At 47.5% G+C, this 24,389-nt stretch overlaps 1 protein-coding gene across 3 annotated transcripts in view; it reads right to left on the bottom strand.

Moving 5' to 3' along the window:
- Nucleotides 1-24,389, bottom strand: part of LOC144126135 (uncharacterized) — a 159,304-nt gene that overhangs the window by 28,297 nt on the left and 106,618 nt on the right. For all 3 annotated transcript variants that reach the window (XM_077660100.1, XM_077660102.1, XM_077660101.1), the window contains 3 exons: nucleotides 14,216-14,342; nucleotides 4,992-5,246; nucleotides 246-428 (listed from right to left, as the gene is read on the bottom strand). In XM_077660100.1, the coding sequence (XP_077516226.1) occupies nucleotides 246-428; nucleotides 4,992-5,246; nucleotides 14,216-14,315 (538 nt within the window). In that variant the 5' untranslated portion in view covers nucleotides 14,316-14,342. The remainder of the gene's footprint in view (nucleotides 1-245; nucleotides 429-4,991; nucleotides 5,247-14,215; nucleotides 14,343-24,389) is intronic.

The raw sequence follows: 24,389 nt of genomic DNA, 5'->3' as shown, positions 1-24,389 counted from the left end.
GTAGATTTCAGACAACAAAGTTATTGTAGGTAGTTTTATCCTTAGTGCAGTTGTACAACCACCCAGAAAAATCCTAAAATTTAGGAAAAATTATTCAAACGTCTGCAGCTTTTCCTTGCGTCGCCATGGTTGTGCTCATTTGCTCGCGTGATCACGGCCACGAGGCTCGCCTTGGCTGGCGCTTGCACAGTGCGGAGGTATCAGCGACGTAGCACCGCATCGGCTCTAGAAGTGGGTACACTCACATCCCCTGGTGGTCATGAGCGCGTACTCAGAGGTGACCATCTGGAAGCGGCGGTCTTCCTCTCCGGTGGCGCCATCTGCCGGCGGAGAAGGGCCCGAGCCGTACAGGATGGCGTTGGCGTCCGAGTCGCTGGAGAAGTCCGGCTCCACGGCCACGCTGTAGTTGGTCAGCAGCCGAAGGTCCCCTGCGGTGCGCACAGAGTCAATGTTGCATCACTAAGGCTCGAATTTTGAAGATTATCAGCGCAGGACATTTGTGAATTGCTATAAATGTAGCCGCTGTGTGGCTGCGGAAGAAAAAAGATCTCTATGTAACCAATTTATCCTGCCTGTACACTTACATAAAGTAAGTACTTCCCATAGTGAGCACTTGTAGGTCTTTCTGGTTATCACTTTGCGAAATTTATACTTTCGTTGTTGCGTGTATGACATTTGGAGCCCGTGATGCGAAAAGAAAATAAGCCATCATATGTAGTCGAGGGTTCGACGGCATACCGTCTGGTCAGGAATCATGGCTTGATGAGGTTCACTGGTCACTGACCAAGGTCAACAAAAAATGACGTTTCGGGAGCGCTACGGCTCCCTTGTTCACAATGAGCAACCAGCTGGACGTCCTGGGCTTTTTGTAGCGGTTACTATCGTTCTGAGGCATTTCGCGTAGATAGGGTGCAACGTGCCGTCATTCTTATTTATTGCGTTGGGCGTAGTCTGGATGATTAATGACTCGAGATTTCGGCGGGCTGATACATTCTTTTCCGTTGTCACTATATCTGCTTCATCCCAGTTAATTTCGTGACCAGTCTCTTGCGCATGTTCCGCGATTGCGTTCGTTGTCACTTTTCCTTTTCGTACATCGTACTGATGTTCTTTCAGGCGTCTCTTGAAGTCTTTCGTTTCCCCTATGTAAACTGATGAACAGTCGGCGCAGGCAATCTTGTAAACCACGCCGGGAAAACTGGCACGAGGGAGCTGGTCTTTCACGTTTACAAGCTCATTTCTTATCTTGCTTGTTGGGACATGTGCAACATGGACGCCGTGCTTGCGGAACATCCGCGCCAGCGCCTCGCTGATCCCCGGTACATACGGGATAGCGGCTCGTTTCGGTGCGTTAGCTCTTTCGTCTTCCCGGGCAGCAGGCTTACTTGATACAGCCACTCTTTGCGTGTTCCGAATGAAGGAAAGCGGGTAGCCGTTTCTTTTCAAATCTTTTTCCACGGTCTTCATTTCGTGGTTTAGGGCGGCGTCTTCACTGCATACTTCCCTGGAACGGTTGATTAGAGATGCCACCACTGACCGCTTATGACTGACAGGGTGTGCTGAATTCAATTCAGCACACCCTGTCAGTCATAAGCGGTCAGTGGTGGCATCTCTAATCAACCGTTCCAGGGAAGTATGCAGTGAAGACGCCGCCCTAAACCACGAAATGAAGACCGTGGAAAAAGATTTGAAAAGAAACGGCTACCCGCTTTCCTTCATTCGGAACACGCAAAGAGTGGCTGTATCAAGTAAGCCTGCTGCCCGGGAAGACGAAAGAGCTAACGCACCGAAACGAGCCGCTATCCCGTATGTACCGGGGATCAGCGAGGCGCTGGCGCGGATGTTCCGCAAGCACGGCGTCCATGTTGCACATGTCCCAACAAGCAAGATAAGAAATGAGCTTGTAAACGTGAAAGACCAGCTCCCTCGTGCCAGTTTTCCCGGCGTGGTTTACAAGATTGCCTGCGCCGACTGTTCATCAGTTTACATAGGGGAAACGAAAGACTTCAAGAGACGCCTGAAAGAACATCAGTACGATGTACGAAAAGGAAAAGTGACAACGAACGCAATCGCGGAACATGCGCAAGAGACTGGTCACGAAATTAACTGGGATGAAGCAGATATAGTGACAACGGAAAAGAATGTATCAGCCCGCCGAAATCTCGAGTCATTAATCATCCAGACTACGCCCAACGCAATAAATAAGAATGACGGCACGTTGCACCCTATCTACGCGAAATGCCTCAGAACGATAGTAACCGCTACAAAAAGCCCGGGACGTCCAGCTGGTTGCTCATTGTGAACAAGGGAGCCGTAGCGCTCCCGAAACGTCATTTTTTGTTGACCTTGGTCAGTGACCAGTGAACCTCATCAAGCCATCATATCACTGGCATTCTCCCTGACCCCTTCGGGATTATTCCTCGTATTAGTGGTCGTATCATCGACTGAAAGGTATTCCTGCGCAGACTGGCGGCACTGCATAAAATGCACCAGAGGGGAAAAATACATATCAAAACTCGACTTCACAGAACAAAAGAGGCGGCGATCAGTATGAGCCTATGGCGTTGCTGGTAAAGGAAGGATCGAGAAAAAAAAAGAAAGACAGTGATTGCTCATCTTTTAACGCGTCTTATAAAAACAATGCTGCTATTGTATATAATAGTCCCAACAGTCTCCGCTCCAGCTGTGCATAGAAAGCACGGTGTACTCGCGTTACATGTTGGAAGATTCAAGACCAAGTTAACAGAGGACGAAGAATAGTGCTCGACATGTCTGCTTCTATTCCATTTCATCTCATCTCCATTCAGGTTGTATTCCAGCCATTTCAGTAATTTTCTCTATGCTCCAACTTTCCGCGAGCCACTGGGCGCACACCTGCCAACGGTTCGTGGGTTCTTGATTACTGCAGCCGAATTAAAGCTTCTGCGTGGTGGGTCAGGAGGGACAGGCTCAGCATTTTTTCTTCTTCCTGACATGTCAACAAAAGGTGAACGCTTGTGAGTTTGGCATTTACATGTTCACCGACCTTTCAATGCAAAGCACCGTTGCTCACACATATATTTGTAGAGCTGGGACATCCGTGAAAGCTGCCTCTTCAAATCCGTCACACAGCCCACCCTCTCACACGGAATCATTTCATTTCATACTTATATGTTTTTCTTGTATTTAGATATTTTGTTTTTCTTGCGTCTGTTTATTGTACAGCCTTGAGAAACGGGCTAGCCGAAGTAGCGTACTACCCGAGCCTCTCTGCAGCTCACAAAATACAACCGGCAACTGAAATTCACGAATGCGCAGATTTTCATCGTCTGCACCATTAAAAAAAAACAGTCTTTGAGTACTTAATGGTTAAAGGGCAACTGGAGGAGTTTGATTTCGGCGAATTTAAAAGGACTGAATCTTTTAATCTTGTAGGGGATGCGTGCAAAGTCTTTTTGAGCTAGTGTTTTAAATGCCGACGTAATCGCCGAATAAACGCACAATGGGGATCAGGCTTCAGAGGCGCGGCGCAGCACCGGGTAATGGGAAGCAGGATGACGTAGTATTGAGAGGGATGCACATTTACAAGCGAAGAACGCTTGCTCGAAAGAAGTAATCAGACAGATAAAGCTCGCTGAGCGTTGTTTGGCGTCATTCGACGGGACACGGTATTGAGTTGGCGAAGAAACCGGAAGGCTAAAATCGTCCTCATATGACATCATCGCTAAGCTTCTCCGCACAACAATAAGTTGTCAGGAGAAGCCTGCACATCGTCGAGGCTTTATTCGACGATTACGGTCTCGTTTTAAGCGCTGCCAGGAAAAAATAAAAAGCGTGATAGATTTTTTACAAGCTTCACACATTCCAACCGTTGAATCTCGTTTAATTTTGGAGCGGATTTCTCGGTCAGCCTTGAAGGGGCTGTTGAAAAAGGCGAGGGGGCGAGGGGGCAAGGGCGGGGTGCGTTTGAACCGTGTATTTCCAGAACGATTTTTGCCTAAAAATGTGGTTCAGCGTTGTTTTCAAACATACACTTTTTCGTATTGAGGGGGTGACCTCTCTCACTGCACCCTTTTTTGCCAAAGCACAGATTTTGGCTATAGCTTTTTGTACGCATAAACCTTAGCTGAGTTTTGAAACGATATATTTGTACCTCAGGAACTTTAATCTCCGGCTAAAACCCATGGAAAATTTCTGAAAAAAATTGGCGGTGGTTTAGCTTTCGTTAAACCTGGAATGACGCGATAGCTAAAGCTGGCCGGGTGGAACTTGCTCAGTTGAAATGCAAAGTGAGTATTTCGCCGCTCCGTTTCCCTGGGCGTTCATTCTTCATCTTCGTTCCACTTGACACTGCTCGTGCGCACAGCTGTTGCAGCTCAGTTTCGCCGTCGCCCCGCGCCGCCAGCAGCGGTAGCTGCTCCGCACCACGTGGCTCGTCACGTGACCAACCACGTGACGAACCACGTGATCAGCCACGGCGCTGCGCCGCCGGCAGCTGCTCCTCACCACGTGACCAACCACGTGACAGCGTGGCGGCGCAGCCGCGGGGTTGCGGTGCAGCCAACAGGGTGGCGGCGCCGCCAAGCTGAAGGCTCGAAATGCTACCGTAATGTAGCTATCGCTACATAACTCCAAGCTGGCTCTGCTTCTAATTCTGTCCTCTTTTTTTTAACCGCCCTAGAATGGGACGCCGTACATTGATGGAGGCGAAATTGTTGTGCGATGCCACCGCACGTTAATAAGTCGCAGGCAGTGGAAACTGATTTGGAGCCTGCCATCAAGCCACCAATCTAAAATTCATTGCATAGAACTTTTTTACTCCTCCTCCTCCACCCTCATAATCCGCACGCAAATTCGGGGCTCTATACCCTCATATCACCGACTCCTGCCCTAAACAGCACGCTGTCGAGTGCGTTTTCATCTCTTTTTCTTTTTATTTTCTCGCCGCCTCTTCGCCCCGGCTTTTGACTGATGCTGGCCCCGTGGGTGAACGAGCCGCGGGCGAGCCTCACCTATGAGGGCCTCGTAGCCGGACTTGGAGGACTTGCGCAGGAGGTCCAAGCTGCGCGGTGCGCCATCACCGTCGTAGACGGCCTGCGGCCCCCGCAGACTGAGCCTCCGGACGCGGCAGCGAGGGCCCGTCTTCGGCAGCCACGGCAGCAGTTCGCAGATCTGCACTCGGAACGCCGGCGGCTGCGGCAGGTGGCGGTACTGCCAGCGCAGGCGCGCAGTCCTGTAGCTGGCCTGGGCCTCCAGGTGCTCCACATCTGTGAGCACGGAGAAATTGAAAGGTTCAAGCGAACTCGTCAGGGGACGCTGGAATCGGCAATTCAGGGCCAGTGCAGTGCTGATACGAACGCAGCGCCGTTCTACGATTAACTCTACACCATCAGCAGCGCTTATTTGAATACAGATTAAAAAAAGCGCTCCCCTCCACAAATACGGCCAGCATCCCATGAGATGCATCCGAGCCGCTCATTATTATTTAATATGAGAATAGGATGAGGAGGAGGAGGAAAGGCAGGGAGGTTAACCAGACGAATAGCCGGTTGGCTACCCTGCACGGGGGGAAAGGGGTGAGGGGAGAAAGAGATGAAGGAATAAATGCTTATGAAACCAGATCCGAAACTTCTGCTGAATGTGATAAGGGCGACACGTGGATGGCTGAGTGAGCTTCAATTAACTGGGTGAATGTGGAGCGTGTTTTTGAGAAACATCGAAAAACTAGTTAGTCTACCGAGGGCAGCTGCAATGCAAACCGTCTCCGCTGAGAGTCCAGTCAGGTCTCTCTTCCTTTCCCCAGTCACACCGTACCGGAAACACGGTTCTGTACGGTACAGGTTGCATAAGTGCCGTCACTGCTCACGATGCTGGATGGGAATTGCCCTTACAAATTTTTAGGCGGTCTATAGACTGTCCATGGACTTCCGTTTATGAAGTCTATAGGCTGTTCATAGACAAATCCTACAGAAGTGTACAGGTGATACAAATGGTATAGACAGTCTATAGACAATCTCTAGATTTATGGCCATGTTAGTAGACTTTTGTCTATAGACAATGTATAGACTATGAACATACAAAAAGAAATGTCTGTAGGAAGGCAATAGAGTGTATGAGAAGTCTATAGACTGTCTATAGACCATTTTATAAGGGTGTACGCCGTTTCACATCATGTGGCCCTCAGTTGCCACGAGACTGATAGTTTGTGGGCGTGAGAAACCAGCGCAACGCGGCGCCAGACGACCAAGCCGAGGATGCCCGGCGTTCCGTTCCCGTAGGGAAGAACGCACTTGAGATGTCACCTGAGTCACCCCTTTGTATGTAAGTTCATGTGACGCAGTGCGAATGAGCCGCTGCGGGATCTGCCATCACCAATGGACGTCGATTTGCACTTAAAATTGTCAATGGCGTCCACCGTAAGCTTGCGTGAACCGAACAAGTGCAGGTTTCTTCACCGAATCGCCAAGCCATAGTTCTATGCTCGTCGCGAATTAAGGCTGAAAGGAGCTTATGCCTTCATGCGTGAAACTTGGCTATGCTACAGCTTATACTGTCGCACAGGCCTGCCAAGACACGTTGCTATCATTTGCTTACATAAATGGCGAGCATGAGGTCTCACACGTGGATAGCAGAGGGCAGCAGTGCGAGATGTGTCTTACACGGCTTGGCCCCTCTTTAAGTGAGATCATCCCAACGACAGCAGGCTGTTGCTGACAGAAACGTGTTTGGTAACAAATTGTACTCTGTATACGCTGTCCTTACCAATGTCTTGTGTATATAGTATGCCAGCGTTGCGAAATGTTGGTATTGAAGAACAATTTTTCCTTACCCACCTGAATAATTCTCGATATTGAAGTCATGAGAAATCATCAGCACTTGGGTATGAAACGCAGTGATGACATCGTGAACGCGAAAAACTTGCGTTAACACGTGCGGTAGAGCCAAGATTGCTTTCACTCGACAGAAAGCAACTAAGCGAATGGACAGGTGTTTATTGGGAACGGTAAAGTGACTTCTGAGGACACTACAGTGAGAGCGATATCCGTTGAAGTGAAATCTTGGGAAACAATGCATCTTCCAGCACCTGCAAAAGAACGACAAGAAAACCTTCCAGCTCTTTTCCAGCTTCCAGAGAGTCCGCATGCGACACTGCACTGAGCGTTTTTTTTTTATTACATAGCTAATCTGTGCCACGCTTTGTGTCCGCTCATATTTAAGTGTTTCCAATCTTGCATCACTTATTCTCCAGTACAAAAAAAAAACTAACACATAACGAAGCCTACGCAATTACTTTGTAACCCTCGTGTAGTTTCTTTTTTTTTTCAACAAAGTGCTGGTCTGTGAGGTGGCTGTGTCGCCACACAACTGCGGAGATCATGGTCGCCAAATTTACTGCCCCACTGGCCAACTCTAGCGTGCACACTGGGAAAGATGACAAATAATGTTAGAAATGTCACGACTACTACATATGGCATCATATTACAGCGTGAAACCTTGCAAATCTCGACCAGAATGCTTTGCCCAACCCAAAAAACCCACGTTGTTTTTGGCGCTGCCTTATTCCGGCTGACTTCAAGAGCATTTTCTCGCTGTTTTACGCAACTATCATGTGTCGTCATGCAGCCTGTTTTACATACTTTGTTCGCAACCTGTACAGTCGCTCTTTTTCTCGATTCGGTGCCGCATTTTTCTCGCCTCCTCTTTTTTAACTTCTTTGGTTTTAGTTTTTGACGTGACACTTGCATCTCCACATTAGAGAACGAAACATTCGTGGTCAACTGCAGTAGTAAAGCGACTGCGAAAGAAAAGGCGCATTCCCTGAGTGTGCACAGCGTAGCAGAGGTAGTACGAAGTAACTACGCCTTATTTTATGAGTGAGTCAGAATGTTACGCAGTCGGAACGTTGCGAAACTGAGACATCTTCTTCACAATAGAGCCCAAGAAATACAGGCAATGTAGCACACACGCGAGGGCCCCAAGGCTCCTTTTATGCATTTCTTGTGCTTTGTTTTGTAGGCATATTGTCAGCTGTCATATTTCTAACAATGACTGTGTTTTTTTCTTTGGTTTTCTAAAAAAATTAGGCCCTGCAAACCCGTGGAACAGACAATAAACACAAAAAAGGGGCCACTTTCCGGGAACCGCTCGCCGTCAAGGCGTGAGAAAAAACAATAAAATTCACTACGCGCCACCACGATTTTCTGTCGCCAGCAGACGCCAGCTCAATCGCAGCATGAAGAAGTAAAAAGAAAGCAGCAGCAGAATTGTATCAGAACACCTCTAACATAACTCGTTACTTGCCGTTAAGAACTGCTCTGTGAACGTGAAAATGCATTATTAAGCACATGAGAAGTACACACACACGAAATAAATTCTGCGAATGTGTCTCAGTATGCAAGTAATCAATATACCGGACATCGCAAGCAGTCCTTGTCGGCGTTTAAAATTAAATCTGGTACTACCTGCGAGGAAAAAAAATGCATGAATATTGCCTGTAACTTAATTTAAGTAGAAAAGCTTCTTGTGATTTCTTTGTCTGTTGTTTTGGACAGTGCCGCTGCACATATGCAGGAAAGCGAGAGAGGTCCATTCGTTCTCTTCGAGCTGTAACGCAGCATCTAACAAAATCCGTGCCATAATTGCAGAAAGCGTTAGGGGCAAGTTCCTGGGGAGACTTCTTCATATCACAAAGGTCGACCACTTCCTCGACTCAGTCCCCCTAGTTCAACTACAAGGAGGAGCCACTGATGAATCCTGTTTACTCAAGACGTCGTGACTGAATGACATTCATTATAATATTTCTCTCCGTTACTAGCTTGCTCTAACGCCACCCTTCAAGGATTTTCTTCATTTCGCGTTTAGTAAACATTGAAACCTCAGCAGCACGACCAGCAAATTTCTAATCGCGTCCAATGCTGCTTGTTCCTTAAAGTTCAATCGATCCAAAAACCCGCCCTAGTTTAATGTGGGGCTTTCGTCGGCCAATAAATGACCATGTGTGCTGCGGGACAAATATCCGCGTGATTGTTTTTCCGCGGGAGATGCAGCTCGGATATGGTGATATCGCATCCTGCCTCATCATACGTGTTTCGCCTGCCGTGCAAATAAGCAGCGTTTATATATTCTCAAAACCAGCCAGCCTCGGTCGCAACCTCAGAAACCCGCGCATTTTATGCGGCAACGAATCGCTCTGCGGAGAGGAACGCTTCCCGAGTGCGTGAAATGTCTCTCGGCAGTAAACCGAGTATAACAGCAAACATGACGCGCCGAATCGGAACCAAATTATTCATAAGAGCGGAGCAAACGCAGGTGCAGCAGCGGGGCTGCTTAAGCACCCGATCAACAACAGCCACTCAACTGTTTGCACCGAGTGGTTTGCTACGCCTCATTTGCATAACTGCGATCGTTAATTGCAACGCCATTGCCGTCCCTAATCTATCTGCGGCTTTTACGGTACGACTGCCTCCAACCGTTTCTTTTCTTCTTTCGTATTCTTGTGTCACAGGTAACGTAAATTAAGGTCGGAGATCCGCCCGCAGCAAGTGCACCGTGAACGAGATTACCAGGCGGATGTAATCGAAATGTAGCGCCGCCACTTCATGCGGCCGAGGAAGAGAGAGGGGCACTTGGATGATCCAAGCAAGAGCTTTGATTGAACGGTTCTTCATGCATATACGAGCGCGGAAATATCCTGTGCCCGCGCACCGGCGGCGATGGTCGGCGGAAAACGCGCACGAGTGCCACGGTGCTACCGTGAAATGGAAATCGTGGGCCCGTGTCTACAGCCAGCCACAGCATCCAGCACTGCTTGGAAAATCTAGGAGGGCACGCACAACGATGCATGTCAACCGCTCAGCAGATGATTTGCATATCGACGGCGCGGTGAAGTGGCGTGGAGCGCTTCTGCGTGTTGGTCTTGAGGCAAAGGTAGTTGTGGGACCTTAGTTTTCTTTTTTCTTCTAGTACGTAGTGGCGCTCCTTTTGGGTTCCTCTATTTCTTTAACATAGCGTGTGATAAGCGCACAATTAAAACAAATTGCTAAACGGGAAGCTGTACAAGAGAAAACAAACTTAAATTTGCAAGAAGAATCAGCCCACAAACCAACCAAATAATAATAATAATAATAATAATAATAATAATAATAATAATAATAATAATAATAATAATAATAATAATAATAATAATAATTGGTTTTGGGGGGAAAGGAAATGGCGCAGTATCTGTCTCATATATCGTTGGACACCTGAACCGCGCCGTAAGGGAAGGGTAAAAAGGAGGGAGTGAAAGAAGAAAGCAAGAGAGAGGTGCCGTAGTGGAGGGCTCCGGAATAATTTCGACCACCTGGGGATCTTTAACGTGCACTGACATCGCGCAGCACACGGGCGCCTTAGTGTTTTTCCTCCATAAAAACGCAGCCGCCGCGGTCGGGTTCAAACCCGGGACTCCGGATCAGTAGCCGAGCGCCCTAACCACTGAGCCACCGCGGCGGGGCCAACCAAACAAAGGGAAAGAAGAAATAGGGCAACATGGCATTTCCTGCCATCATCGGCCGTCTACACTAAAAGCCTCTTTTCTAGACATGGCTGAGGAGCAATGCTGACGCATATGCCTTTCTTGCCTGACTGTATCGTACGCCTCATGTCAGTCCGGCATGCGCTGTTTACAGCAGCGCCGCTTCTACAGCGTTCGTGTATGTTCGTCTCTTCGACTGTGTCCCATTCATTCCACTGTTCGGACTATGAGTCACGTGTTAACTGTCGCGACTACTTAATTGTATTATTAAAGTTCTTTTCGCGCTTCGCACCGACCGCCAGCGGACCAAGGACAAGCTTCCCAGCTTCAGCGTATTAGTAGGCGTTGTGACCATCCAGCGTCCACTATCCCGTGATCACCCCGTGCACGCGCCTCACGCATAGAAAAACATACTTACGTATAAGTATGTTTCCCTATGCGTCACGCTAACTCGACACAGACGGTGTTGCTAACTTCGTCGTTATCACTTACTGCGAGCAGTCGCAAGACAACGAAGTGCCTCTCAAATTCTGAGATGACTGCATGGTGCATCATCCTGCAGGTCTGCGCAATAGCAGCCGGTGGCGACGTGGTACCACATCAGTCGCGTTGCGGAAGGTTCATGGGTGCAGTCAAAGTGCGGCGCCGTGCTCGGAACGCTGCACGTACGCGGGAGCCAAGAGGCGCAAACGTACGGCGGATCGTCCTGTGTTGTCTCTGCTCTGTCCTGTCTTCATGCGCTATTTCTTTTTCAAAAGAGATGCACCAACAAGCCCAAAGTTCTACCTTATTAAGGATCGAAGAGAGTCCTGACGAACGCTCTCGGGATGCCACTCGCAAACGCGATGTGCGACACGACGCTCAAGTCTGTGCGGAGACGTTTAATAGAGCATAAAGCACTCGTAACACTCTCAAAATAAAGCGACAATCGTCACACACCGATTCGTGCAGCAGCATTCAAAGGAAATGGAAGAATTCTAAACCCACGAGGTGTAGCAGCTAGCGCCGACAGTATGGTAAGATTAAATGTTTTATGTGTTTCGCTGGACAGGTCAGCTTCTGAGACAGTCTGCGAACGTGCTTTGAAAAGAGAGTGATTTCGTAAATATTCGCCCCAGACAATGCAGTGCGGATGCGGGTGCTCTCTCTCTCTCTCTCCTTCTCCCTTTCGCTTTTGAGAAATGGGCCTCTACCGATGAACGACGATTTACGAGTCCCCGGGAATAAATGAATAGAGTTAAAATCGATAACGAGGCCCAACACCTCACTACTGTACACTTTACTGCGCTAAAGCAGATCGGCATCGTCGTTTTGTAATCTTTCCAACGCCACAGCACATTACAAGCATTAATAGGCCACTCAGTGTGTCCTAGGGCGTCGGCAATGACCTTTTGATTCAAGCGCTTAAAGGCGTTTACCGCAAGAGCAGAAGGTATAGCGGAGAGAAGCAGAAAGAAGGGTGGAAGCACTTACGCGCCGGAACAGTGTTTGCGAAAGCGGCGATGTGAGTGGACACGTCTTTAAATAAGCGTAAGCTAGAAGACGCGCGTAAAGCACTTTGCGGCCTTCTCTGCGCTTACTTGCAATTTTGCACGCTAGGGCTTCGCTCTAAAGGATTCTCGGGTTTCTGCGCGCCTGAAATTTGTGCTCCTTGAAAACCGAGCCTAAGTTATTGCACGGCGTCAGTTATCAATTATGCCTTATGTGGTGATGGTTTTTTGTACGCTTCTTTTTCACAAGTCACTCTGAGTACCCGCTATAGGAGGAATAGCGCCGTGTACACTGTTAAAGGAGGAATTGCTTTATTCGACGAAACAAAGGAATATTGTCTGCCCAGAAACCTTCACCTGACCTTGAACTGCTTCAGCGACGTGTATTCCCTCTTGCCTTTTCCCCACCCTTCCAGGCACCTTTGAGTGTTTTCGTGCTTGCCTAGCGCGCAACACTATACACTGCGGAAAACGAAACTTGTCAATGATCGCGTCCGCGCTTCCATCTTCTCTTAAATACGCAATAGACTCAGCAAAGCGCCAACGTCGATATTTTATGTCATTTGTGTTGTGATAAAGAAACAAGGGAGGCAGAAAACACCCTCTCTACTGTATTCAACTTCCATTTGATTTTAGTCAAATGTATCGTATCCTTCGCGCTACGCGAATGTCGCAAAACATCAAGCTTCGCGACTGAAAAAATGGTCTGTGATCGTTCCGTTGTTCGTGGACAGCCGGTGGATTCGAAATAAAAACAGAGAATCATCCAACAATTGTTATCACACGTACAGAACGGCGAAATAAAGATGACCTCTCTCTTTTTAGTAGCAAAGATATCCAGAAAAGGCTTAATAATAAAATAAATAATTGGTTTTCAGGGAAACGAAATGGCTCAGTATCTGTCTCATATATCGGCGGACACCTGAACCGTGCCGTAAGGGAAGGGATAAAGGAGGGAGTGAAAGAATAAAGCAAGAAAGAGGTGCCGTAGTGGAGGGCTCCTGAATAATTTCGACCACCTGGAGAACTTTAACGTGCACTGACATCGCACAGCACACGGGCGCCTTAGCGTTTGCCTCCATAAAAACGCAGCCACCGCGGTAGGGTTCGAACCCGGGAACTCCGGATCAGTAACTGAATGCGCTAACCACTCAGCCACCGCGGTGGGTAGAAAAGGCTTCCCCTAATTGGGGAATGGCGGGACTCTAAATGAAGACAGCCGGCAGTTGACGTCTGTTTCAGAGGTTTTGTGGAAGATGGTGCAAACTCGGCATATACCAAGCATCGGCATCACTCGTATCCCTGCCCTTTTTCCAGCTTTCGCAGAGCCTTCTGGCTCATAATTCCCACCTGTTTCGGGGGAATTTAATTCCAGGGACGTACACACAACGTTTTTCTTCCTGGTGACCGAAACACTCCCTGCTCAAGAAAAAAAAACATGTCGGCGCCGTTTTCAATCAAAGTACGAACAACTTCAACTGGCAAGAATCTTCGCAAAAAAATACATCATGAAATGTTTAGATTTCATGAGCCGTTCTTCGCACAAAAACAGTGCTCCTCGCACTATGTGTTCCGGCGAGTGCAGTCATCATCATCATCGGCCTGACTAATCCCACTGCAGGGCAAAGGCCTCTCCCATGTCCTTCCGATTAAAACTGCCCTTTTACAGCGCACGGGCAGGGTCACTTTATTTTTCATTCTTTTTATAGTCCCCCAATAATGTTTGTCCTTTGCCAGCAGCGGCCACCGTATTCCCGCAACTTCTTAATCTCATCCGCCCACCTAACCTTCTGCCGCCCCCTGCTACGCTTGCCTTCTCTTGGAATCCACTCCGCCACCCTTAAGGACCAGCGATTATCTTGCCTTCGCATTACATGCTCTGACCAAGCCCATTTCATTCTCTCGACTTTGACTAGGATGTCATTACCACTTGTCGCATGCCTTGTTTTCTTTTTTTTTTGCGCTATATCAGCATTGGTCAACTAAGCAGCAAGTAGACCAGCAACACATCCTCTTAATTCATATCTTTCTGATCGCATTTTGAAACTAAGGTACATTGTTACTGCGTCTTTATTTATTTTCTTTTTTTCGTGTTTCTTTATTTCTACTTTCTACCAAGATTTGGAACGCAGTGGTTGCGTGTCTGGCGTTCTATCTCACACAGCGACAACCGACACCTCCTCGCTCCTGTCGGGGTATCGTGAATGCGCTGCGTGGCACGCACGCCACTTACCATGCAGCCACGGCGAGCGGAATCTCTGCGCATGCGCCGGAGGGGGTGCACTCCCGATGCACGCCAGGCCGACGGCCAGGCTCAGCAGGCTCGGCCACATGGCTGGACGGCGCCGACGCTGCCTTCGCTGCACAGACATGGTACGCCGAGCGGTTAGACACCCTAGCCGTATAAGCGCGAGGAAATGCACAGTCGCAGACACAATTCACGCATTTGTGCATTCAGTTACTTTCGCTATCCACTACTTAAGGATGTAAAGTTTTCCGCGTACAATTAGCGACAATGTGTTGGCCGGCTTAGTGTTGTTCCCAAGCACTGGCAGTTCGCGTGATTTGCATGATTTCGCTACAAAAGGAACACACGTGTGTAGTTTAAGCGCGAAGCCGGGTCCATTTTGTATACTGATGAATCGTTACTTTCAGTTTTCTCTCCAGCATTTTGCATCCACCGAAATGCAACAGCCGCGGGTGGGTTCGAACCCGGGACTTTCGTGTACTGTGCGATGTGAGTGCACGTTAATTAACCACGGGTATTGTGAAATTATGCGTAGCAGTCCACTTCAGCGTCCCTCAAAGCCCGAGTCGCTTTGGAACGTTAATCGTGATTATAATAGATTTTTGTGGCGAAAGGGCATCTGTCTCCAAAGAGCGCCATGGCACAATGTATTTTCGATTACTCAAGGTGGGGTCAAAGACCCCTTTTCCAAGCATTTCACCCTGAATATGCCGAGCACCAGGCCGGGGGAAAGCTTGTACCGATTGTATCACCGGTGGTACCCGGCGGCACTGGTGATCATGCTCCACACCTCCCGCATGCGAGGCGGATGCTCAACCACTTGGCCACCGCTGCGGTCGGACGTTAATCCTATAAACCAAATCAAATGTACCGTAATCCTGTTTGCTGACCTCCTCAAACCTATACACTTTTTCAATGGGGTAGGAATGTCACCAGAAGGTACAGTGACGTGTTGTCGCAGCCAAAGCCATGTCGGTGGCCGCCACAGACGACATGCGGAAACGCAACAGCGTCACGATGGCAGCAGCGTAAATGGCTCGGGAAAAGGAAACGACGCATGCACTGACTTTCCGCGATGTCGCCAAAGTTGTGCAAACCTGCCAAATCATTCAACCGTAGGCATTAAACGGATACTGAGGACAAAATTTTGTTTTCCGGTATTATTGATTACGGCGTTCTAATTGCGAAGAAGCTACTTCGTTGAAGACGCAGCTTTTATATCTGTTTTTCATTTTAAAATTTATTTCAGCTTTTACAAGCTAAAAAAGTCGAAAAAATGAAAGCTAGTTATCGTCGTCAAAAGTACCGTTTTCGCATACAAACTGCGAATACGTCAAATCCGGTTTTCAAGGCAGATCTCTGAGTCTATAAACTGCACCACCAGACACTTCTAGTCAGCGATCAGGTGGTCTTTGCAATACTCGATGTCATCCATGACGTCAGAAGCTTGAACCGATTGGAGGAAAAGTATATCCAAACTTTAGCTCTAAATTACTCAGTAATGAATACTTATTTTGCGGCGGCACCCAGCAACAGAGCGGCAAATGTGAAATTTGAGACAGAAAACAACGCTGCACTATGTACTGTGCCCCATCAAGCCCAAGTTGAAGTTCCTCGCTATCTAAAACTAACACATTTTTCTGGGAACAAAATTCGATGAAGCTGTCGTCAGGGTGCCTTCAAAGCCAGAGCAAATACCGTCCTCACCTCCTGTTGCCAACACAGGTTCGCTGTTTAATGAAGCCGATGTGACATACTTTAATGGGACCCAGCCGTGTGTTATTGACAGGGGAGTCATGTTTCCCCAGCTCGCAACCAGCGTCACGCGTGCATAAACGATAATGCTCGGTACGCTGTTTTGTTGTCTATGAGGGCCGGACGAGGCTGCTTTAGGGGCATAGCGGGTTTAAACTTCCGCTTTACTTCGTTTTTCAGGTAAATTCTTCACTCTATACACGCGGCACATAATCCTTCACAGCAGGTTGCATCTATCTGCGCTCGAAATAAGCCACGAACTCGCAGTTGGCTGCAGCCTATGTGAAACGCTTAGCAATGAAAGCCTGAATAAGTGAATAAGTGCGACACCAAGTTTAAAGGAAGTGAAGCGCTTGTCAAAAACAAGTATTTGTTAACATCAAGTCCTTTGTATGATACATTCGATATTCCTTATGGACAGTTTTTCATAACTATCCTCAAAATTACCACCAAAGTAAATTAATAACAATGTTTGCAGCGCTTTTCTCGAATTGTGAACTAATAATGCTCTCTCAGCACAATTTCAGAGATACATGCAAGCCAGACATCAGACGGTGCCCCGGACTTCTTGGCGTATTAAAAACTCCACTCTTCCTCGTCATGGAAAGTCGATATAAGCATGGCAAGCTTCCCAGTTCCGGAGTAGCCCTGTCTAGGCTGGGTTATAGACGGTGCTAGCCATATTATTAAAATGGGCCTCATCCGGCTAACAGCATGCCACACCACACCATGTACTCTGGGCGCCGACCTCGTTGAAGCGCAGAACGAGCGGAATAAGCTCGCGCTCACGAGTCAAACACATCAACGTGTAACCAAACACAATCGCAACATCTGCGGCGCCGCCCGAGATTGAGAGCGCGCGCCCAGGACCACCCCTTATACGCCGCCTTCGCTCCATCTATTTATGGACGCCCTTCGTCTTATCGCTTGCGAGCTATAGGCCAATTGAATCCGAGCTGTATGATGAGATAGGATAGCTGCAGCACTTACATCGTGCAACCCGACCTGCGCCTTGATAGCAGACCGTTCGAAAGCAACTGCCGGTTGCTTTAGCGTCGCCAAGCTTGTTAGCGCTCGGAGGGAAAATTTCAAAAAGTTCGCTTCATGTTCCCTCTCCAGTTCGCCGCTCTTACTGGACGATGTTGGCCTGAGTCTGTCCTGAACGGGAACAAGTAGCGATTGATGTTCCGCAAAGTGCCGGGATTCCCGCGATGCATAGTGCATGCGTGGCGCCAGTCAATGAGCATGCGTGGCGCCAGACACACCGTCGTCGAGTCGGCATGATCATTCATTTTATCCTTTTCGGTTTTGGCTGTCATATGCGCAGTGGACGGGACATGATGAGTCTCGTGTGCCAAACGTCAATTACGCAAAGACGAAGGTTAGCGAATAGGGCAACGTCGAAACATTTTGCTGCTGTCCGAGGCGAAACCCACTGCTGCGCCCGTGTTTCATTTCCCGGTAGTTAGATTATGTCTGTCTCTTAGTGCGCGTATATGACTCTCCGCCCGTTAGAGCATTGTTGTCATGAGCGTTTTTGTATACTTTAACTCTACAAAGTGACCTTGTCATATGATCAAGATTACTTCGTGTCACTGCAGAACGGTCTAAACTGGCTGTACTTCCCTCACATCGCCAAAACGATAGGTAACCACATACGCAAGCGGACAGCTTCCATAATCTCGGGGGTTATTGTGCAAAACGTGCTGCTTGAGGGGTATAACAGCCTCCGCATTAGAAAGTTTCAGCGAAACGTAGGTGTGTTAGCGTAGACGCAGGTATACCGGAATACCGGACATCTGCGCACGTGCAGTGCCTGCAAGGTGGGGCACGCACCTGTCACCGTGCTTTCGAGGCATTCGGTAATCCGGTACACGTCCACGCTAATACGCCTACGCTAAGCAAACTCTCTTGTATCGTATTTGTTCAAAGAATAAACACTGGGAGTAAGGCAGGGCACTGAATATGGAAGAAAATGTAGTGCCTTTACCACTTTCATCGATATAACTTGATAATTTGTTTGTTTTCGTCTATAACTTGATAATTTGTTTTCATCTCCGTGAAAGCGATTATGAGTTACTTGATATTTGGTAGTCCGTTTGTTTGACATATTGCGCTATTCTATGTGACTGGCCGCCACCCTGCTGCATTATTGCCAGTCTGAAAGAGATCAGTACTTTCGTCAAGCTGCTTCGCAGATTTAATGCTGTACTCATTTTTAGTGGATGTAACCGTTAATTTATTTTGTTATTAATTTTTATGTTGACCTCTCAAAAGAGCTATATTCATAAGTGTAGTTCGCTTTCAAATTATGTTTTATTGATAAACACTTCGTAATCGTCAGCATCTGCGAGCCGAATAATTAAAGCTTACGAGCGTCGCATCTAATATCCTGATTGATGTCACAGTGTGATTGGGTTTCTGAAAAACCAGAGAGTCCGTACTCTCTGCGCGGGACGTATTTGTGCACTCGATATCATTTCAGCTTAGCGAAAAGTGTGCGCTTGTGTGATTTCTATTCGGATATATTGTTACTTGTATGGAGAGCGTCACAGGCCAAAATTTACTTCAGATCAAGAAATATGCATAGAACTCAGAGACGAAACTCGCCATTCAGGAGCATCCTTTGGTTTGTATCTATTTCGCTCTGGTAGGTGTTATTAAAGTGCCTTTTTCTGATCGTAGAGCTTGTTTTAAGTAACTGGTAAGTTCGTCCTTTTTGCTTTTAGCGTGCGTGCAAGTACGCTGGATAACTGCATCAAGAAAAGGGACTAAAAAATGTGGAAAAACTACGGAGGATAAATTCTGCTCAGGAATTTATTAGCTGTATGAATAAGGTGTAGATGGAATAAAATATTTATCAGGCAAATTCGGTGAAAATATCTGGAACGGTATGCTCGTGTTTCATGCTCATTACAAACACGCACACTTTAAGTACCAACTTAGCCTTGAGCAATGATCTAACCTAGAACGCGCATGTCACTAAAATCGTTTAAGAGCGTACGTTGTTGGGCTAGTCGGTCGATCATGGTAAATACAAGGGGGGTGGTACTGCGCACAAAAAGACATCAAAAAGACAAAAGACTGTTAAAGGAGTGTCGTGTTGTCAATAAAGTTAGTCGCGAGTCTGCGCCTGTTGTGTTATCTTCTTGTCCTTGTCTTTTGGTGCGCAGTACCACCCCCTTGTATTTATCACTAAAATCGTATCATCTGCTAAAAGAAGTTTTGGATTCCTCAAACGTCGTACGCCAAGCGCCACAAAACATAAAATTAATTGCATACAAATCAGTTGTGAAATCTAAACTGCCCTATGTCTCTGCCATTTGCAACTCTAGCCAAATGTATCTAACACATTCTGTAGAGTCTGTTCAGAATCAAGGCACTAGATTCATTCATGCATGTTATTCATACAACTTCAGCACATAACCATTAAATGTATATATGTCCTAAAAACCCCGGCTTGTAGCCGTCTAATCGCAAGTATGCGTTTATTTCATAAGTTTTTTTGCAGCTCACTTCATCTGACGCCCTACATCTGTCCTCCAGGACGCATTTCATTCTGCATTGGTCATCCCCATCAAGTTGCTTGGCCACCCTCGCTCCGTGGGTCAGTCTCGGGCTGGAACGGCCTTCGACATCACTTCGTCGCGATGACTTGCCCATCCCCATTTATTTAATTGTATAGCTCCCACATTTACCCGCGAACATATGTGTACTTGATGTGTTTTGCTTCTGCACATAATTTGTTCTACTATATGTAAGCCACCCCATATGTAATACCCCCAACCCTGGTGGCCTTTAAGCAAGATAAGTGAATTGAAGTGAACTAAGCATCTGAGCATCGAATTTCTTTATCGCCATCGGAGATTGGGGCTTTCGCAATTATTTTCCCGTTTTCAAAGCACAAAAAATGGCAATTCTTCTATTAACTTATCGAACGAATAAATCAGTTTGTATTTTGCGTGTGATAACTGGGTCAGCCACATGTGGCGACAAGAGCTTCTGTTACATCGCTTTCAAGCTCGTTTTTTTTTAAATCGAAATTCTGTTAATCGTACACCTAACAGAATAAAATAACCGCCCTTAGCCACGACTTATCTTGTTTCATCTTCCGCTGTCAATTACTACTCTCTGTCAACATTATGAATAATGAAATTAACGGGGCTGCTCGAAAAATGTCGACATCCTTCGTAAGGAGCAAGCCGTATACGCTGAAATGTCATGCTTGACGTTGACGCGGCAGTTTTAGCTCTCGATATTACACCCGCCTTTCGTGAAATCTGCATGACAGTCCTTTCTGGAAAGTGAGTGCACTGCAATGAAAAGAGCATTTTAGTAAGTATTCCTTTGGTATCGCTTGCGCTGAAAATACCGCTATCTGCCCGAAGTTCCGTTCTGTGTCACAAAAATCCACAGAAGAACAAGAGTGAAGAGTCAAAGGGTGGTCCCTTTTCGGCAGTGAACGCGAGCGTGGCTTAAGGTCTGAAATGAAGCAAACTGAACAAAAAATAGTGCTCTATTTCTTTGTAATAACAAAAAAAAACGTAAGCAATCGCTTCGAGATTTTCTTGCTTAAATCTTCGTGATAAAAAAAAATCAGTTGCTGTCGTGGACAAGGTCTCTGGACCGTGTGTTCTGTAAAAAAAATCCGATAGCTCTATCTTTAGCCGCAAGCTACTGACCAACTTGAGGAGGTGAAAGTCAAAATCCTGTTCTTTGGCCTACACAAGAGTGGACTCCAGCTGCCGGTTAATAACAGAGCCGCAGGCTTTGTTCACGGCACGCGTGGCCCACAGACTTGTCCCTAACTCTAAGCGGAACAATAAAATGGGCGTCTTTTCCTGTCATGTACAGATAAATAAAGAACTGAGTAAAAAAAAACGGGAAGGTACTATGATGAGGAGAAAGATCGTAGCCTGCATGAGAAGCAGAAAAGGTCGACAAAGCAAACAAGAGGAGTTTCGAGAAAAGTGGCTGGGATAAACTTCATAGTTTGCCAACAGCGCTTCATAACCAGGACAGAGAACGAGAAGGGAGGCACACACACGCCCTCTCGCTCTCTGTCCTGGCTCTGAAGCTCAGTTAGAAAATTATAAAGGAATACCAACTCACCCAATCTGCCGTTCTTCATAAAGTTTAAGACAGAACTATTAGAACGGGCCTAAGAGAAAGACACGAGCAGAAGCAACAAACGCGACCACTTGAGATGGTTTCCAGAAAAGGGAGTTGATCATGGATGGTAAACAAAACGAACCCCCACCGGGCACTCTCTCACTGAGCAAGAAACACCAACAAAAACGGTGGCCAACAGGGCTTCGCCGGGGAGCCTTTAATAAGAACGGTGAAGATGTCAGAGTTGAGGCTTCACCGCTGACCCGAGAGTGGATTTTTTTCGGGATTCTCGCTCGTCGCCTAAAGCGGTGAAGCAAGCGGAAGCACCCTCAAGCACTGAGCGCTGTTGCTTCGGTCAAACACGGACTCATACTCGATAAACCTGACCGCACGGCGGCGGTCTCTTTACGCCGAGGCTTCTTTCAGAGCACCTCTGTAGAGATCGCAGTGTTTGCAGGAAGGCTGGGAAAAGCTGGCAGCGTTTTAGCGCGCTTACATGGCGCAAGCTTACGCTGCCTTTGGAGCACATGATGAGAGCACCTCGAGTATTGGAAGAGTCGATGCTCCGGGTCTGAAGTGTCCATTCAACGGAGAGACCAAAGTGGTGATAGCACGCTATGGGGCTAAATAAAAAAAAAAAAGTATTGAGAGAATAAACAACGAGACCTAAAGGGAGTGTATACACTGCTTTATTTGTTAATGCGAAACCATTAGATAGCTAATCGACAGGAAATATCAGCGTCCCCCAATAAGTAGCGCAGTTACAAAACTCGCGATTGGTATAGACGGCGTGACGTCATCAAAGGCGCGGAAATACGAAATTTTAACTTGTAATAATCAGTACTAGTACTTGCAGCTGCAACTAGAAAGAGAACAGAATCGTATTAGATTGCAATAGAATTGCAATGCTTTTGCATTACTCGCAGGTAAGTTCCATGAGTACACCCGGTATTTTTTTTTAGTTGATTGCGACCGCTTCACATTGGCACTAATGGTATGTTACGGAGGGTTTAACGCCCAAGCTATCTACATGAACTGTTATACACGCCGTAGTGGAATGCTGCGAGTTAATTTAGAGCACCTGGGCTCCTTCAATGTCCACCGGCATCACACAGCACAAGGGTGGACCGACATCGCACAGCACGTTGGGATCAGCAGCCGAAGGCCAAAGCCACTAAATCACCGCGACGGGTTGTACTGGCATTAAGCATCTTCGTAATTATCCGTTGTGCTTCTATCTACTACAAGATTTGCAACCCGCGCTGCGGTCTGTACTTGGTGCCCTGCCTACTTGATGTTTTGGGTCTCGGTGTTTATTCCTTTAATACGCATGCCGCTCAAGCTAATTCTATGTCGTCAAATATTAACCAACAACGCCAATTATTGCCAGCGGTATGCGGGGGCAATAATAAACTAAGCTGCCAAGCTGAACCTTAATAGTATGCACTATATTAGAAGCGGAAATGAGGAAGAAAAATATCGCGAAAGGATACCGGCAACACTGATATATGTACTATCGAGGACGAGCGAGCGCCCGAAAAAAAAAATTTGGCAGTGGCTTAGCTCGGCTATTCCTGGATATACGTAGCGAGAGGTACGTTTCCTTCGCTGAGCTTGTTGTGGTCACTGTATGTTTAGCAATGTGATACATGGGTATACACATCTTTGATTCATTTTGATTGACAGAGACGAAGACTAGCTGCCCGATCATCTGCGAAGTAGCGTGCAGCGGTCTCAATTTTATCGATACAGTATTTCGATTTGGTAGAGCCTCTTTAGTATACAAACTCTATAGTAGTTCCCCATTGTGTAGTCTGGACGTGAGGGTCCGAAGCTAAATTAAAGTCAAACTTTTCTTTCATACACTGGCTAGGAGAGTCCTGTTTCCTGTTGAAATCACCAAAAGTCACGCACAACTGTGAAACCGTGCCGTAGGCTGGTACACACGTGGCAACGACATCAATCGTCTACTTGACAGATGTTCCCGGTGCCACATAGACTCCTTGGATGATAATGCCGCTTTCCAAAAGCCGAACACAGCAGGCTTCACCATTATTCACCGCAATCGAAGGGAGATGTCTGACAGTGGTGATACCTTGTTTCACGCACACACAGACTCCAGCGTTCTTATTTGGTTCAAGCCAACTGCCAGGCGACAACTTCAGGATCGGAAGAGTTAACCTTCTCTTGTCTATACCCCCGTTTAGCAGCGGCTGGACTCTCCTTCTCTGCATGCATGTCAAACGTTGTGATACAGACGCCCACTACATCCCCGCCCTTTATACGCAATCCTGCGCATGCGACACGAGGTTCGGGTAATAGAGCGGCGTGCGGCGAGGCCAGCTGTGCAGCTGTGGGCCTCTCCGGTTACCATGGTATCGGCGCATGCGCGCAACTGCTCATCCGCGTGACGTCACGCTCGGCTTTGACGGTGGAGTGGGCGTGCGGCCGAGCGACAGCGAAGCGCACGCCGCACTTTGTTCCTCTTCGATTGCCATGGCAACGGCGCATGCGCACAACTGTCCTCTCCCATGTACCGCGAAATGCTCAACTGGTAGTCCAGTGTATCTCTCGCTACAAAAATGCATCGCAGGCGGCTCTGTATTTCTGTATCGCCGTTTTCATTTCTGTACGAAGGGACGGTCATCTGAGCATGTCCCGGGAACATAGTTTCAATCCTTCGGCTTGATGCGTAGCAACGCTCCGGAGGCTCGCAACAGTGAGCTGCTGGTAAAATCCAAGAAGAAATGCGGGTGGCCGACGCGCCTTATCAGAGTGACGCCATGCGCCGAGAAGCGCGCCACATTGTCGACTCATCGTGTTGACAGCTCATCGCGCCAAGCCCAAAGGAAGCAGTGCAGACGCTTCCAGACGAGCACCCCTTGGATCGAGAAATGGATGCACCATTCTCGAACCACTTGGTGACTATGGCGACCCAGCGATACATCTGAGCCAGCGGCTGCCAATCCAAGGCACTTGTATTACCTATACTGCCGTACGTCTCAGAGTCCTGAAAGTAACGCTGTGTGGCTCAGTACCGCAGTGGTTGTTCTTCCCTTATAATGTGTTCCAATGATCATCGGCGACGAATGGTGAATGGTGGCGGCGCCTGAGCCAGCAACGAAGGCCGACAAATGTGAGCATGGGTATCGAACTAAACTGTAATAGTCGCGTTTTGCGCGTTCTATGGGCGTTTCTCGCAAGCCGCAGGTTGTATGTACATTGGAAAGCGTGTTCATGTTTAGCTAAATCTACTCTTGAGTATTGAGTAATCCAAAGTACGCGCGGGAGT

Source organism: Amblyomma americanum, chromosome 3, assembly GCF_052857255.1.
Source record: "Amblyomma americanum isolate KBUSLIRL-KWMA chromosome 3, ASM5285725v1, whole genome shotgun sequence".
NCBI lineage: Eukaryota > Metazoa > Arthropoda > Arachnida > Ixodida > Ixodidae > Amblyomma > Amblyomma americanum.
Note: the sequence above shows the minus strand (reverse complement) of the source record. Positions and strands in the feature narration are given on the sequence as shown.